Source organism: Mesocricetus auratus, unplaced genomic scaffold, assembly GCF_017639785.1.
Source record: "Mesocricetus auratus isolate SY011 unplaced genomic scaffold, BCM_Maur_2.0 Super-Scaffold_100003, whole genome shotgun sequence".
Lineage (NCBI taxonomy): Eukaryota > Metazoa > Chordata > Mammalia > Rodentia > Cricetidae > Mesocricetus > Mesocricetus auratus.
In genome coordinates, this window is record NW_024429188.1 from 99856831 (window position 1) to 99873082 (window position 16252).

The window sequence follows — 16252 nt, forward strand, 5'->3', positions numbered from 1 at the left end:
TTACCAAATTATATTGTACGTCAAACTTTAAAATAGCTAGTGCAATTTTACTTGACTTAGATGGGATGCAACACGCAGAAAGTGCACAGCTTTCTACACTGGGTCAGAAAGAACCAACACTGACTGTCTTTGAGATGATCACATCAGACAAATTCTGACAAATTTATTTTTACTTCAACAAAAAATAAAGTTTAAAAATCTTAAATAATTAAGCCCAGTGTAGTGGGGCAAGCCTTTAATCCCAGTACTCAGGAGACAGAGGCAGGCAGATCTCTGGGTTTGAGCCAGCCTTGTCTACACAGTGAGTTCCAGGATGGCCAGTGCTACAGAGAAATCTTGTCTTGAAAATAAAACAAACAAAAAAGCTTAGAGAATTAAAATTCAAATGTGATTTGTGCTTTTGGCTAAAAGTTTTTTGCCCCTTTGAAAAGAGAAAAACTGAGTCTATGAGCTCATTAGAAAAATACTGCAACAGCTGTCATCTCCACATAAAAAAAAATCACCTCTCTCACATTCCAGTTTCAAAACTTTTGAATGTACAGTCAAATTCAAGTTATAAGCAATGCCTTTAAGTGAAAATGTTTACTCAAACCTTAACAAACACAACTGTGTAAACAAAAGACACAACCTAAAAACACCATCTATTAATACTTAAAGAAACTTACTGTTCTACTGGTAACTTCTACATCTGTGAAACAAACATGCTCCTATTCAGCTCATCTATTGATAATTGGGTCATCTATAGTAGTAAAAAAGATTTTAGATTAAAATGATTTTGTAGGAGAATTCCGTTTTTGTTCACTGCTTGAGTTTCTTATGTCAAAATGATAATAAATTTCACAGAAAACTAGGTATATTCACTATTTCCACCGCATCAATTTTGGAGAGCACAGGATGGAGTGTGGTTTATCCAGCAAATAAATGCTGTGTGCTTTTTGGCTGTCATGCTTGAAATTTAAGCAGCAGCCTGGGGGCAAGTGAGCACTTTGATAAAGCAAAACAGGTATCACAGTATTCAGCAGCTACTGTACTAATTGCCTCACAACTTCAATGTTTTCTAAAAACTGGCCATTTGGCTGTGACTCTGCCTGAAAAACCTAAACCAAATGAAAATGAAAACAACACAAGAACATCCAATGTTTTTATGAGACGGAATATCTGATGTAATCACTGGTGATAGTAAAGATGTGCATCCCTTGGAAAGAAATGTGATAGCATGCTTTCTTTCCAGTGGAACTGAAAGTAAAGGTGATGTGTTCACTAAATCAAAGTTCAAACACAATAACCAAAACAAGGAGGGCAGTAAAATCACTTTTCTTCACCAGGATGAGAACGCATTTAAGACATATTCAGTACAGCATATACATTTGAGGATTGGTGTGGTAGCAATACTTTGACATAGAAAGACACCAGTAGCATCTGCTTACCAATTAACAATGAGTAAGATCATGCCAATAACCCCTGAGATAGATAGAAAATCACATATGCTACCCCAATTATACGTACAAATAAATGTTACAAATCTAATGATTGGCTAAGAAACACATAAGCATATGGACTAAGGATTTTCACCAATCCAAAAGGCATATACTGTGCTTTTTCAACACCTTGTGGTTATCTAGGTCTGAACAGATGAAATAAATGGCCAAACCTGATTGCCTGTAGTTGTTGGAACGAAGGGAACGCTGGTGGCAGGTGTTGTTGCTGCAGACACAGTGGAAGGTGTAGCACCGTGCATCATGGGCACTTTCAGTAGGAAATCATGGAAGCAACACATGGAAGGGTGAAGCATTTACAGAACCATGACAGACACGATGGAATGAGGCGTGGTAGATATCGCAGCAACAAGTCATGTAACATCATCGTGATGAATATACACCATGCAATCAAAGTCAGTGCAAAGCAACACAGCATGGAATGGAGGAAAATTTAAAAAGAGAAAAAGGGAAAGCCAATTATAGTTACTATTAAGGAAAACAGCCATTCTTAACATTGTGAGCAAAATAACACTATAATAGATTCAAAAGCCTGAATTTTCAAGAAGGGTTGTAATAAATGTATATGAAAAAAATCTGCTGTTACCAGGAATACCTACTGAAGCTAGGTAAGCAGACAAGTCACTGGATTCAACTGTCAAAATTAATTAGGGAATTTTCAACTGGTGTTTGGTTTCACGGACATGTCTGTTACTAGATTTTTTGGTACAAATGGCACTTTTAGGAGTACTTACCTGATCTGCATATAAAAGAATGATGGTTCTGTTGGTAAGTGTGTGGTAGAAGAGCAGGAATGAAGAATAAAGTGGACTATGTATTCAGTTTGGTAAGTCCCTTGGAAATGTTAACTATTCTCAATCAGTTAATCTGTTCCACAGTGAATCTTGTCTTCACAGCAAATAATAGAGCTACAATGGCTAGCAGATGCAAAATCTCTTTCAGGATGTTTGCTTTTGCTTTGCTACTTTCTATTTCATTCTCAAAGCTTTGGGATGCTTTTCTAATTTTCAGTTATTTTGGAAAGTCAACTAGGGAATTAATATGTGAATGGTGATGTGTGAATGGAAAGCATACATATATAATAATCTATCATGTCTACCTTGGTCAAATTCAGATTTTCTGAAAGTCTACTGATAAAGTGAATGGCCAGGAGGAAAATGCAACTCATACCAAAGTAAGCAAGACTGTCCCCCAAACAGTGATTAACAGAGACTCCATAGTTGTTCCTTTGATCCATCTCTGGTTACTTATTTCCTACAGCCATCTTTCATGGTCTCACATGCTAATTCTAAAAACACGCATGGTTTTCCTCACTGGAAGTACAGCAACTGTGCAGGGGCAGCCCGAGTGCTGGGATTAAAGGCGTGCGCCACCAACGCCCGGCCGCAGCAATGCCAAAGCGTGCAATTGCATTCACAAGCAGAGCTCTGAAAGGGAAAGGACAAGGAAGCAGCCCCAAGAAAGAGAGAAACATTTTTCACTGTTGCAGGTGTCTGTTCTTCCACTTATATTCACAGAATGTTCCTGTTAGTGTCAACGCAATGTTAAGTCCTATGGTGACAGCTAATCCTTCAATAACAGGCCTCCTGACTTTGCCATGGTTCAAATCTTGCTGCATTTGAGTTGCTTTTATGTGGTCATCATTTTGGACTTTACTTTTTATCTCAATCTCTCTGTAACAACCTTAGTCTACTAGTGGGATAGATATCAAGCTGCTGCAAATTTTCTAAGGTGAGAGGACCTGGGTTGATCGGAGAAGCTAATATGTGTTCCTTCTCCCCTACTTTAAACAAAACTAGTTTCACATGCTCTGTTCCTGGTTCCCATGAAGACTATAGGAACTGTGACCTCCCAGTGGCTTTATCTTTTTTTCTATTAGTGAAATACAAAATGGCTTAGGGATGGGTACCATCTCATGGTGGTGGCTAACTAAAGAATTGTATGTGATTGGTTACTTCACTTGATCTTAGCCAAAAGGCTAAGAGGTTGTGACTGGTAGTTTAAAAACCACATCATCACCCCAAGTCACATTTGAAATGATTCTACTGGGCAGATGATGCTCCATCCTTGAACACTAAAGAATCCGTCACAGGGGTTGCAGAGATGGCTCTGCCACTAAAGGCTAAGCTCAAATAAAAAAAAAATCTAAGAATCCATCACAGAACACAGCAGAATGTTCTATCTTTGCTTAAGCTCATCCTTTCTCAATATCTGCATAATGAATGTATTACACTATAAGGGTAACTTTAGGAGGGGATTGTTTCATTGTAGTTTACCAATTATACATTTAAAATGTATTTTTAAAATAATAGAAGGCCAAGAAAATCATCTACTTTCACTATGGAAAGAAAAACATTTAAAAAATATTTTAGTTGGTATATTTAGGATGGAAATGGCAGGGTTAAAATTTGGCTACAGTGGCAACCTACTAGAACTTGAGAAATAGGTCTACTTTGATTCTATAAAGAAAAAATACCACATTAAACCTTAAATACTCAGAAGATGTCCACTTACATTATTTGGTCACTCATATTTTCATAGTCACAGTAGAAAAATGTTTTTAGGTTAGAGAAAGTGGAGAATTTTTGTACAAAACCTACCAAAAGTTGAAGCGGGTGCCATGCACAGTATTGGCCCTGTACACCATGCAGAAAAGCGTGGAAAGTAAAGAAAAGAGAGATTTCATTAGTAAGGCTTTACAGACAGAAGTGAATTTTAACTAGAAAGATCATTTTTGCTATATCAATTAATCAGCACATGCAAATCAGTTATCACCCATGCTTATAATTACAGGTTAGATTTAAGACCACAGACCCAGGGGAAAAAGTAATTCATTGGTTAAAAAAGAATTTTGCTTTTTATTTAAAGGAATCATCTCACTTAAATTATGTATTTATTCTAGAAAAATAAATTGTAAATAATTTCATAAGCGGAGATTTTTTTGTTTACTACAAATATCCTTTAAAGGTATGCTCTGGGATTCAAGCCTGTATTTAGAGAATTAATCTATTAATTAACTGATCAATGTATTATTTTCCCTGTGTTTGAGTATACAATACTATGTGTCTGGGAATGTTTATATAATTTTAAGGCTTGCAAAAATGATTTTTAAAGCAAATGGAACCATACTTACTAAAGGCTTCACAATTTTAAAGAAAAATTTCCACAACTTTTTGATAGTATTGGAGATTAAGTCCAGGGCTTTGAACATGCTAGACAAGTTCTCTATTAGACATACATCTCCAAATCTTTACTTTCACCTAATAATAATTTCCAAGAGTTAGAGGCTAAAATTACCTGTTTTACATTTACTATAAATTTACTATGAATATAAGGGTTTTTAAGAATAATTGATCTTGTTATATCATCATTACACAAACTACAGCACTTTACAATATTGAAGTTGGGAAATTCTTTTGACAGGTAACTGCTATCTGTGAAATAATGACTACAAATCAAGTAACAAGTTGAGATAAAACCAAGTGAATCAACCTTTAGAAGCAAAAAGCAAACAAAGAAAAGACAAAACTCAGTTTCTAGTTTAATTTCAATCCATTCATTTCCAAAATCATGTTATTCTAGATAATAGCAAATCAAATGTAATTGCTTTATTTTACTTTGTAGTCAAAATGCATGGTGAGCATTCTCCAACAAAAGCCCTTTAGAAGCTGCTATGCAGTATACATATTCAAACTGCTAAATTCAAGATTCCCCTAGCTGTGTTCTCACCTGTAGGGATAAATGCCGGCTGCGGAATCTGCATGTTAGCTAGAGCCTGTTGGCAGTGGAAAACATTGGGATTAAAGACTGGGGTGGCACCATTGTTCTTTTCAAGGGCTGACCTCTTTGGCATCAGTTGAAGTGCACCAGGTGGCAGAGCCTATAGAGAAGGGATGAAATAGTCACTAGTACCAGAGAAGTAAAAATGTGCTCTAACCAAAGTGTCATTTATCTAAGATACAGCCTGGGAAGAGACCACAAGGGTATCCACAAAGCAAGATTTTCCATAAGTAGTGGATACTCAGCAGGGCAAACAACAACAAAGATGAGCTGTTTCAGTGCAAAAAAAGTTAGTATGAAACAGATATAAAGGGAAAGGGCCTTTTAATGCCCCTAATCTATAGTACTTGAGGCAGGATGTGACAGAAAACTCCAACAGCAAGTTATCAAACACAATTAACTTCTGAGATGTGTTCATCTAGTAAACAACAGAAATGAGAATGGACATGGCAGGCAGAAGAGAACAAAGATTTCTGCCTGTTAAAGTCCCAACATTGATGTAGGGGATAAATGGCATGTGGGTGATAAAACAGACACTGTCATTATGATATTGTAGTCCTACAAAACAAAACTCTAATTCAGACCAAGACTCCAGGTTTAAATCTTACAAGTGTTTATCTAGAAACACACCTGTAAGGAAAAGGCAGGGGAATCATCCCCCCCATCACCAATCTCACTCCTGTATTATTTAAGTGGAATGTGTTTGCTGTTTTCTTTTATAGACGCTCTCTGCACACTTCAGTGTAGAACGTTTGGTTCACTAAATAGCTCTATGTTTAATTCTAAAACCTACCAGAACTTTTAAGCCCTTCTTCTATGGCTAAAGTTCTTTCAGGATCTCACTGTGCCTTTACTATCCAAGGTAGCTCCTAGATCAGAGTCGTTGAAAACATTCAACATTACTTTGAATTTTTCCTTCAGCCAACTATGTGCTATTTCAACAAATGCCAGCAACACTAAGGTGTGCTCCAAATTCCTAAGGAGACAGGAACACTTCTGCTGAGAAACGAGCCTTCCAAGAACCAAAAAAGTAATGCCATGACCTCCTGATACCCACAGGTACTAAAAGTCTAAAATGATACACGTTTTCTTTTGATGCATACATTATTTTGATTGTCCAAGTCAGAAAGAAATAAACCAAGGAGCTTTAGAGATGTATAATTTCCACCTTTCTCTGAGAAGAACAGATTGCAAAGTTCCTCATTTGTAAAATGTTATTTATAAGTAATTTGAAATGCCTTTTTAAAAGAAATCATTGAGGTGAAAAGGATTCATTGAAGATTTTACCAGAACAGGGCAGGAGACCCCTTATTTGGCTATCTAAAATATTTCCCTTTGGAATAAGTTGAAACTGTCCATTTCTCTGGAAAATAGTGAACATTAGAACCAAAGCTGTGCTACCCAGCAAACTCAAAACCGAGGCAAGGCCTAGAAGAACATTGAGCTGGTAGATCCTGGTAAGATAGTACTGTCTGTTTACATTTGTATCTAATTCTGATTCAGTGGTGCTTATACTATTTATAAATATTTCTCTTATTGATACAGCAGGCCTTCATAGACTCATCAAAAACTTACTAATTTGCCAAAGAGGTGTGAGCCTATGGAAGAAATAAATAAACCCTCTAAATCTTTTTTTTTCATTTTGTGGGGGAAGGTTTGAATGGTTCACTCTGTAACTCAGGCTGTCCTTAAAATCATCCTTCTGCCTCAGCCTTCCCAAGTGTTAGTATTACAGACATGAGCCATCTTGCTGAGCTATACAAAAAATTAATACATGTAATGCTTCTTCAGTAAACTCAACCTGAGCTGTACACATGAACAAGGTAAATACCATCCACATGCCAATATAAAAAAGATTAAAAATACAAAAGGATCAAACCTCTCCCTGGAATCCTCTTTTATTTAGTCTTATATCATACTATTTCCTTTGGGTCACTCTAACCCATAAGGTCACTGCTAAAGTGAGACCCTGCTGTAATCAGTTAGAAAAGGATTTTATGTTGATATTCACATGTTCCATTGCGAGTATGCTGTATAATATTTAGCTGTCTAAACAGAGATAATTTGAGATTAATTCATTATATAAATACCCTACCAAACAAACTTAAATTATCAGTGGATAGATACATATGAAATTCACCCCCCAAGTTTGGGTACAGGTGCACTATTGCACAAAAGCAAGACATTGCTTATTTTTTATATATCCTGAGTGTATATGTGCACATGTGCATGAACTTTTACAACCAACCTAGGTAATTAAGAAGTTGAAGGCTTAGCTTGGTATAATATAGAACACCTACAGGACTAGCTACTTGGCTATCTAAGGTAGGAAGTTAGCCTGAAATCAGGAGTTAGAGGTTAACATTGGCACAAATCTCTTAAAAATAAAATCAAGGCTTAGCTTCAGCACGGGATATCCTAGATACTTTGCTATTTTCATAACTTAAAATCATTCAGAAGCAATTAAAACCAAAACGATTTGAGAATATAATTAATATTCGTTAACAGACTTGCTGTCAAGATCAAAGGAGAAAGTGAGCTCTACCTTTGTACCCAGGTCCTTTATGAGTCACATGAGTCAGTTTTGAAAGAAAAGGTGTAGTAAGAAAGTAGATCCAGTTCAACAATGGTGCTACATCCTTGAAATCACAAATTATGAGAAAAACTGAAAGAAATATAGGGCATTTGGGCTTAGGGCGTGGACATGAGATCCTCTTAGGACAGTGGCTGACTTTATAACATGAAATTCCAGTCACAGAAAAAATACATTTCATCAAGGTATGAGGACAACCTTCTAAAGCAGGATGGCTGAAAAGGAACATATCACTCATGGAAAATTGAAACAGAAAAAAGAGTGAATTCCAGGCTGGCCCGACCTCTACAGAATCTGAAGTCAGTTTGGATTGCATAGTATAACTTTGTCACAGGAGACAAAAGAAAGAAAGGAAAAGGGAAAGGGGAAGGAAAGGAAGCACAGAGAGAAACAGACAGATAAAGATGTTGGGAAGAGGGTGGAGAGAGAAAAGGCGAGGGGAGGGAATGACCTCTTATGAAAACACAAGGTCTTTATTATGCCAATTTGAATAATGTATGGACATATAATTTGCTTCATACCGATTATGGAATTTGGGGTTAAACAGGTAACATGAAGTTTATTCAGTTTTGTCCTCCACTAGGAATATGAGTGAAGATCTTCAGTAGCAAACATCAAACAAGCAAAGAGTATGGCAAGTAACATATCAAAATCTTTCATAGTTATGAAACACTTGAGTAATTGTAACTTTGACATTTCACACCCCAGTGCCATACCATTATTTTTCTACTTGTTAGTGTTATGAATCAGAACTAACTCCTCCCCATCACTGAGTGCTATGGCAACTCAAAGGAGAGGCATTCTCCCTCAGTCATGGCAAAATCTCCTGGAAGATATGTCAGGCTCATGCCTTGATCTTCCCTCTGTCTGCAGCACACAACCAAAGCAGACCTTGGGGGAAATTAGAAGCTACTCAATGCCCATCTCTGAAGCACGGTGTTTTCAGAGGGCACTAAGGAAGTGCCATGAAAGTGACTCATAGAACACAGGCAACTCTGCCATTTTTGAATATTCAGTCTAGTCACACTATAAGAGGCACTCAACATAATTTACTGTTTAAATCATATAACTTACCTTTTTCTAAAATTATGAACAAATAGTGGGTTAAAATCATTAATAAAGCTTTTAAATAATTACCTTTAGAAAGTCTTAGCAAATAAAGTAGAATAAATTGTTTCTCTATTTTCAAGCATTAAACTTTGACTATTCATATTAAGATGCACTCATGAGTATCCAGTCTTTTATGCATGCAAAATATTAGACAAAGCAGGCTTACACGAAGCCCACAGTCCCAACCTGCCCTTACCATTGCAGCAGCAGCTGAGTGGTTCATCTGGTGATGAGCTGCCTTGAGTTTGGCTTGCAGGTGTGGAGGAGGATGAAAGTACTTGCATTTCTCCCGGGAGCATCGGCCTTTAATGTAATCCATGCAGATTGTCACACTATTATCAGACACTTCAATCATAGAAACATCCGTAGGGTGAGCATAGCGGCAATCACTCTCCCCACGGGTACAATTTCCACGCTGAAATTCACGGCAAACCTTAAAAAGGGAACAAAAACAAAAACACACATACATTTCCAATGATGACTGGAAGGTAACTGGCTTTTATTTACCTTCCAAGAAGATATGAGAGTCACATATACATTTTGTCATTTATGTAGGAAATAGATATAAAATATGAAAGGTAATAGAAACCAATATTAACCCTAAGATAAAAAACACAATTTCTATTCCAAGGGGGGGGGGAAATCACATTTTCTACAAAGATAAGAGTGTCTATTTGCCTTACACCAACATAATAAGACTTTAAAGTATTACTGAAAATGTGTTTGAATTCTGAAGTTATCAAGTGTAATTAATTCTTTAAGTTCTGGGGTGGTTCTTTATTATACAGCAATGCACCGCATGGTTTTATGAGTCCATTTGTAAGCTACATTGAGTCACGTGTAGTTTTAGATTCCATTATAATACATGAGCAGGCAAATTGGTTGCCAATGGAGCTGACTTTCTAAGAAATCAACCAGTTATTTATTCTAGTGAACAAAGAATAGCAATTAAAGGAAAACTACAGGGTGCCAATAAATCAAAGGATGTTTGAAATTTATTTTAAATTCTTTAAGTTTAATGTGATATTTATTATAAAGTAGATCATTCTTAACATGGAGAAAATGCTGAGATGTTATAAAATTCATTTATAACCTCCATTCATGTAGCTTTACATTCTATAATTGCAGAATGTTTAGGTTCATTTTTTTCAGTTTACCATTCTAGAAAGTTATCCCATTTTATACAGCTCCAGCATGGGTATAAAGAAAATTTTCATTCAGACTTTCTACACTCGTTCCTGTTTGGGTATATTTGAAACATTGTTTGACCTACTGCACAACAAAATTCATTCACTTCAGAAAAAGGTGTAACTGAAGTTTAAAAAATGGTTAATATTCTTTCTCAGGCTCCTTATGTTAAAAGGTACTTGGACATAGTTATTTAAAACATTCAACAAGCTAGGCTCTGAAAAGGTACATTATGCATAAAGTTAGTATTCATTTTACAAGCGTTTATATATTCACAAATACCTCCAGTCTATCAGTACGAGTTGGTTTTGGGGCAGGAACTCCTGGCAATGCAAGAGGTGGGTTTCCAGAAAACAGAACTGGAGTATTCGGTAAAAGTTCAGCAGGAACCAGGCCCATCCCAGGATGAGGCATGTAGGGATTGAAAGCCATGGCAGGATTAGCTGCAAGTGATGGATTCATAGGAAAAGATGCCTGTGTTCAAAAGAGACAAAAAGAGGTATTGGAGCTAAATAGATCCTTCTTATTACTTATTACACTAGGCATTCTCAAAGGAATTAGAGCATTTCCTAACTCACTATTTCTGTTGTTCTTGATGTTATATAATCATATTGCTTTATTATAGTCATTATATAATTATGTATTTTCATTTTATATATTTTAAAATTTATAAACTATTAACTTTTATCTATTTATATAATTATATCACTTCACCCTTCTCTTTCCTCCTTCCAAGTCCTCCCATATACCCTCTTATTGCTCTCTTCAAAATTTATGGCCTTTTCCATTAATTGCTGTTAAATGAAATATATATACACATATATATGTACATATACATACATATATATATATGTATTCTAAATATAATTACCACGGTGTTTTGATTTTTTGTCTTTTCCTAATTCCCATATAGGAGTTGCTTTTAAAAACCACAAGCATTTATAGGCATGAACTTTACTGGTAAGCTGATTTTTGAAAAAGCCATAATTCCACCAATTGATGATAGCACATACACACAAGATTTCCTTTGGTTCCTCACATAGCTGTGCCTTTCAATGTGGACTTTGTATACTCCTGAAAGCCCCTCTCCTCCCATCTTCTTCCTCTTCCTAGCTTGGCTTAAGGCTGCCTGTCCTGTCACACATCCATACACCCAGTAGTGCCCTTCTCTCTCTTCTTGTCCCACTGATATTTTTAGAAGACTTGAAAAAGAAAAAGGTAATTTAGAAAAAGTGAATGCTTTAACAATTTACTATCTATACAGAATGAGAATAGCATTGTCATTTTATTTTACTATTTTACTACAGGTCCTGTTTCATAAAGAATCTGACTTGCCCAGCCTTGTCTTTATCTAGGGGCTAGATGATACTCATAGTTCAAAAGAAGACCCTATTAATGCTACAAGAGTCCCTATTAAGGAAGAAAAGATAACAGGAATATACAGTCTAAAATTTAGAGTACAACTAGTAAAGAAAAGCCTTAGAAATACAAAGGGCTTTTTACCAGTTTCTTTTTAAAATTCCCGGATTCAAAAAGATTGGTATGAGTATTGCTTTTAGTATCAGGAATTTATCATTATACTGTGTTCTTTTCCAGTTCATGACACATGTATGCATCTTTTCTTTTCAATATGTTTATCATTTCATTGATATTTTGCCTGTCCTTCTTAGAGTACAGAATACTTACTCAATGACTTGTAGATACAACTGGAGATATATTTTAAAAATAAAATTTAAGTTTAATGGATGAATAATATATATTATTTATATATTTCTAATATCAATTTAATAAGGCAATAACTGGTGGTATCTCACTGTAATTTACTAAGAGCATGTGTTCTTTCTTGCATTCAATTTCTTTCACTGGAGAAATAAAACTGCACCCATGCATGCTAAATTGCAGTCAAAGGACTTCCTCTATATACAGGGAGAATAGGAAACTGTGGAGTTTGGTGGGGCCATATATATAATTCCCTACCTCATCCTCCAGGCTTACTTCAAATTTTCACTAGCACAGTTGCCTGAAGAAACCCGGAAGGTCAAGTTGGCTGAGATGGAAGTGCTCCCACTTTAGCATTCCACCTTAAGTATTGTATCAAATAAGCTGACTGCTTTGTTACGATGAAGAGAAAGAATTCAGCTCAAAGGAACGGAACTCATTAGGGCAAGGGAGGAAGCATTTAAACATGGATGGACCACACTAGATGCTAAGAAAGATGATGGGGTGGTCTGGGGGACTCTCGGGTTTAAGGAGAGATAGCCTTGGGCTCACTAAGTCCAGCTAAGTCCTGTGATGGAAAAGTCTCAGGAACCTGTCAAAGTTCTTATCATCTTCAGGAATTAGACGTGACAAGTCAGATCTTACTAATTCAATGATTCATACTCTTGTCAAAATCAGCAAGAATCTTTGAAAGAAGCCTTGTTTGTTTTCTCTCAGACTTTTTTTTTCGAGACAGGGTTTCTTTGTATTGTTTTGGAGGCTGTCCTGGAACTCGCTCTGTAGACCAGGCTGGTCTCGAACTCACAGAGATCCGCCTGTCTCTGCCTCCTGAGTGCTGGGATTAAAGGCGTGTGGCACCAACGTCTGGTTCTCTCAGACTTTTATAGAACTTTATTATTGACGTCACTCTCACAATTCAAGTTACTTGTTAATTTTGCTTTTTTAAAAAACTGAAAAAACTGCAACTATGATATATTGAACAGAAACAAATGTGAGGGGTGGATGAACTTCCAGACTTAAAAAATAAGGAAACTAACAAATTAGTAATAACTTACGTACTTAATTAATGCTCAATTAAAAGCCAAACCTAGTGTTTACCTAAGCAAGGCTTTCTTTTTATGGCTCTAACCTCTATAAATTTTTTTTGGCTAAGGAAAATTCTCCATTTAACTTCTTTCTTTAAAAATCATTTTAATCTACTTAGAGTCTGTTATTTCTTCTAACATTATGAAAAAATCTGTAATCTGTGTATAGAAAAAGATAAAATGATTGTTGGAGATGTTTAGTACTCTTTAAAGATTTAGCCACAAAATATATTGGGTTGTCATTAGATTTTAAAATTAGCTTTTAAGACCATTTCCTCTTTAAGTATAAATTTCATTCTATAGCACTTTATTGAGAAGCAAGTTCTTCCAATTGCAGCCCTGGAACTCCTGAGCTGCTATTTCCTTGCAAATAAGCATTTCTATTTTCTTACTACCGCCTCTGCCCCAGGCTAACTACTCCATTTTATGAATCTGAACATTCAATGGCTTAGCTTTAACTAACAGTCACGGGTTAAGTCAAGCAACCTATAAGCTTGAGCATTCATTTGTACTAAGGTAAGCCACTTAATCCTGCTTCTATGAATATCACAGCTCTTCATGTAAATTAAACTAACATGAACTCATCTGAGAATTATTGCTTATTTTAAAGAAAAAAGGATAGGGATTTGTATGTGTGTGTGCTGGGGCTGGAACCCATGACCTTATACATGCTAAGCACATTTTATCACTCAATCACATCCCTTAGTACTAAGGAAAAGGTTCTTGGAATCTGATTTCTCTGTGTAGTCTAGACATTTCAATTGCTTCTGATATTTAAAGTTAAACTAAAATCATTCACTAAATATTTGAAAATAATAGAAGATGTTTTCTCTCACAATCAGAGATGTAGATTTTCATCCTTCTGAGTCTTGCAAAGCATGAAGAATGGTGTAGGTATCAGACTTTAAGAAACAAGATCACTGGACAATTATTTGCCTTCAATGTCTAGCAGTGTTTTCTCTTATCATACAATTTTCTAAGACTTCTGGGGCACTTGCACAGAGTCTTGAAACAACCAGGCACTAAAGAAATGCCTCCTAACAGGGAAACGTCTTCAGAAAAAAATGGCTCCTAATTTTTATGATTCATCTGGGACTTTCCTAGAGTCAGCTGAAAGAAGCAGGAACTGTATACAGAAAAATCTCGTATATATACAAAATGTCGCCTGGGATCTTAGGAAGTTGAAGGGCCCAGGGACATCCACAGATTTCTGGCTCCTCACAGACTTGTCCAACTCATGGCTCACAGACCACATGAAGGTACAGAGAGCCCCAACACAAAATCAAAAACTTACATAGACACTATTAGATTCTTTTCTGAGATTTTGTTTTGTTTTGTTTTTCAAGACGGTTTCTCTGTGTAGTTTTGTAGACCAAGCTGTCCTGGAACTCACAGGGACCTGTCTGCCTCTGCCTCCTAAGTGCTGGGACTAAAGGCGAGTGCCACCGCTGCCCGGCTCTTTTGTGATTTTTGATTGGATTGCACAGTTCTCAAACATGAGCTTTGTGGGTGACAATGTCTTGTCACAATGGCAAAAGGTTGGACAAGCCCAGGTGAATAAGGATCAACAAATCAAGGTCCCTCAATCAAATATGACCTGCCCCTACTTTTGAATGAACAGTAATCTGATTTTTATATTTTTAATGTTCAAGAATATTAAAAGAATGATATTTAGTAACAGGGAAATTACTGTTTTTATTTTAGTCTATTCATTGATTTCACTTGCTGTTTTTTAGATCTATACTATAAAAATTATGGACTTTTGTTTTGGTTTTTCGAGACAGGGTTTCTCTGTATTGTTTTGGAGGCTGTCCTGCAACTCGCTCTGTAGACCAGGCTGGCCTCGAACTCACAGAGACCTTCCTGCCTCTGCCTCAGGCGTGTGCTAGCAGTGCCCAGCAGTTATGTCCATTTAATTCTTCTCAAACACAAGAATTCTTACACACACACACACACACACACACGCATGCATGCACTCGCACACACGTACATATATTCACATATATATGTTTGTAAGTGCTACTCAGTGATTAACTATGGGGAGACAATACTTGGAATCCTACTAAGGTAAAATTTGAAGTACCTAGCAAATGTTGTTCTTAAAGGACTCTGAAGCACCTTTGAATAGTAAAGCATTTCAACAAAACTTCTGGCTCCTTAACTAGTTACCTGTTGATGGTTTTGGTTGGTTTCATATCTTAGCTATTGTGAAAAGTGGAGCAAAAATCCAGGAAGTACAGGTGTATATTTCATATAATGATTTGAGTAACTAAAGTCTAACACAAATTTATGATAGTCCTAAGGTTCCCAACACATGGAACAGGTAAGTGAGGAGACAAAAATGCTAATTACACTGATTATCATTTCACATTCTATGCATACATAAAATTATTGTTGTGTATCTCATAAATATGTGTGTAAATATGTTTCCATTTAAAAATTAAGAAAAAAGCAAAGATGCTTCAAGTACATGTGTCTTGTTTGTAAATACTTTGGGGACACTAACCTATTACTTAAAACGAATTATTCATCAAGTTAGTATAAAGAAATGAAAATTAAATGTTATGCCAAATCCATTGTTTTGTCTAACAAAAGAGACCTAGTTGTTCTTGGTATATCCAACATCAGTTACAATTACTGATGAATACAAAATATTTCAAGTGATTTAAATGGTATCACAGCCTAAAAGCCACAGAATAGCTGTGGCCTTCTCTGAACTTCTATTTAGAGGTAGAAGACTAAGCATTTTCTTTTACTTAAGGGTAAACACTTGTTATCAATTTCTTGACTCAATTTTAATACCAGAAAAATAGTGCCCTTAAGTTTTACTAGCATTCATAATACTTTCCCTTTACTGTTCATTCGAAGGCATTTATGTTGTATAAAAGAACTAAGCCCTTTGCATCATCATCGAACTTATTTCTGTCAAAAAATTCTGTAGAACAATAAATCCATGGTTGTACTTTCTATCAAACTTTACGAACTCTTCGCAAAGACAACAGCTAAGTATCCCATGTTTCATTAATTTTTACTTGCTCACATACTGAGTGATGTTCTCTAGGGACAGAAGCAGTCAAAAGGAAGACTGCTGAAGGCCCATATGATTTCCAATCTAACTAAATTGTACCTCTATAATTATGAGTTAACTTTATAAATAAGTGAAAACTGATAGCAGTGTTTATATACTAATCATAATTGTTAATAATAAGCCACTCTGGTCCTTGAGAGACCTAATGGAAAATGTTCAAGGGTCAAAATTAAAAAAAATTGTCCTCAACTAC

At 35.9% G+C, this 16252-nt stretch overlaps 1 protein-coding gene across 14 annotated transcripts in view; it reads right to left on the bottom strand.

The window, feature by feature from the left end:
* The window catches only part of Mbnl3 (muscleblind like splicing regulator 3), a 107135-nt gene that overhangs the window by 8728 nt on the left and 82155 nt on the right, over positions 1–16252 (bottom strand). For 11 of the 14 annotated variants that reach the window (XM_021236218.2, XM_021236216.2, XM_040744621.1 and 8 more), the window contains 6 exons: positions 10450–10641; positions 9176–9412; positions 5226–5376; positions 4097–4132; positions 1652–1746; positions 666–739 (listed from right to left, as the gene is read on the bottom strand). In XM_021236218.2, the coding sequence (XP_021091877.1) occupies positions 683–739; positions 1652–1746; positions 4097–4132; positions 5226–5376; positions 9176–9412; positions 10450–10641 (768 nt within the window). In that variant the 3' untranslated portion in view covers positions 666–682. The remainder of the gene's footprint in view (positions 1–665; positions 740–1651; positions 1747–4096; positions 4133–5225; positions 5377–9175; positions 9413–10449; positions 10642–16252) is intronic. The other 3 variants (XM_021236213.2, XM_021236214.2, XM_005085555.4) reach the window with 3 other exon arrangements.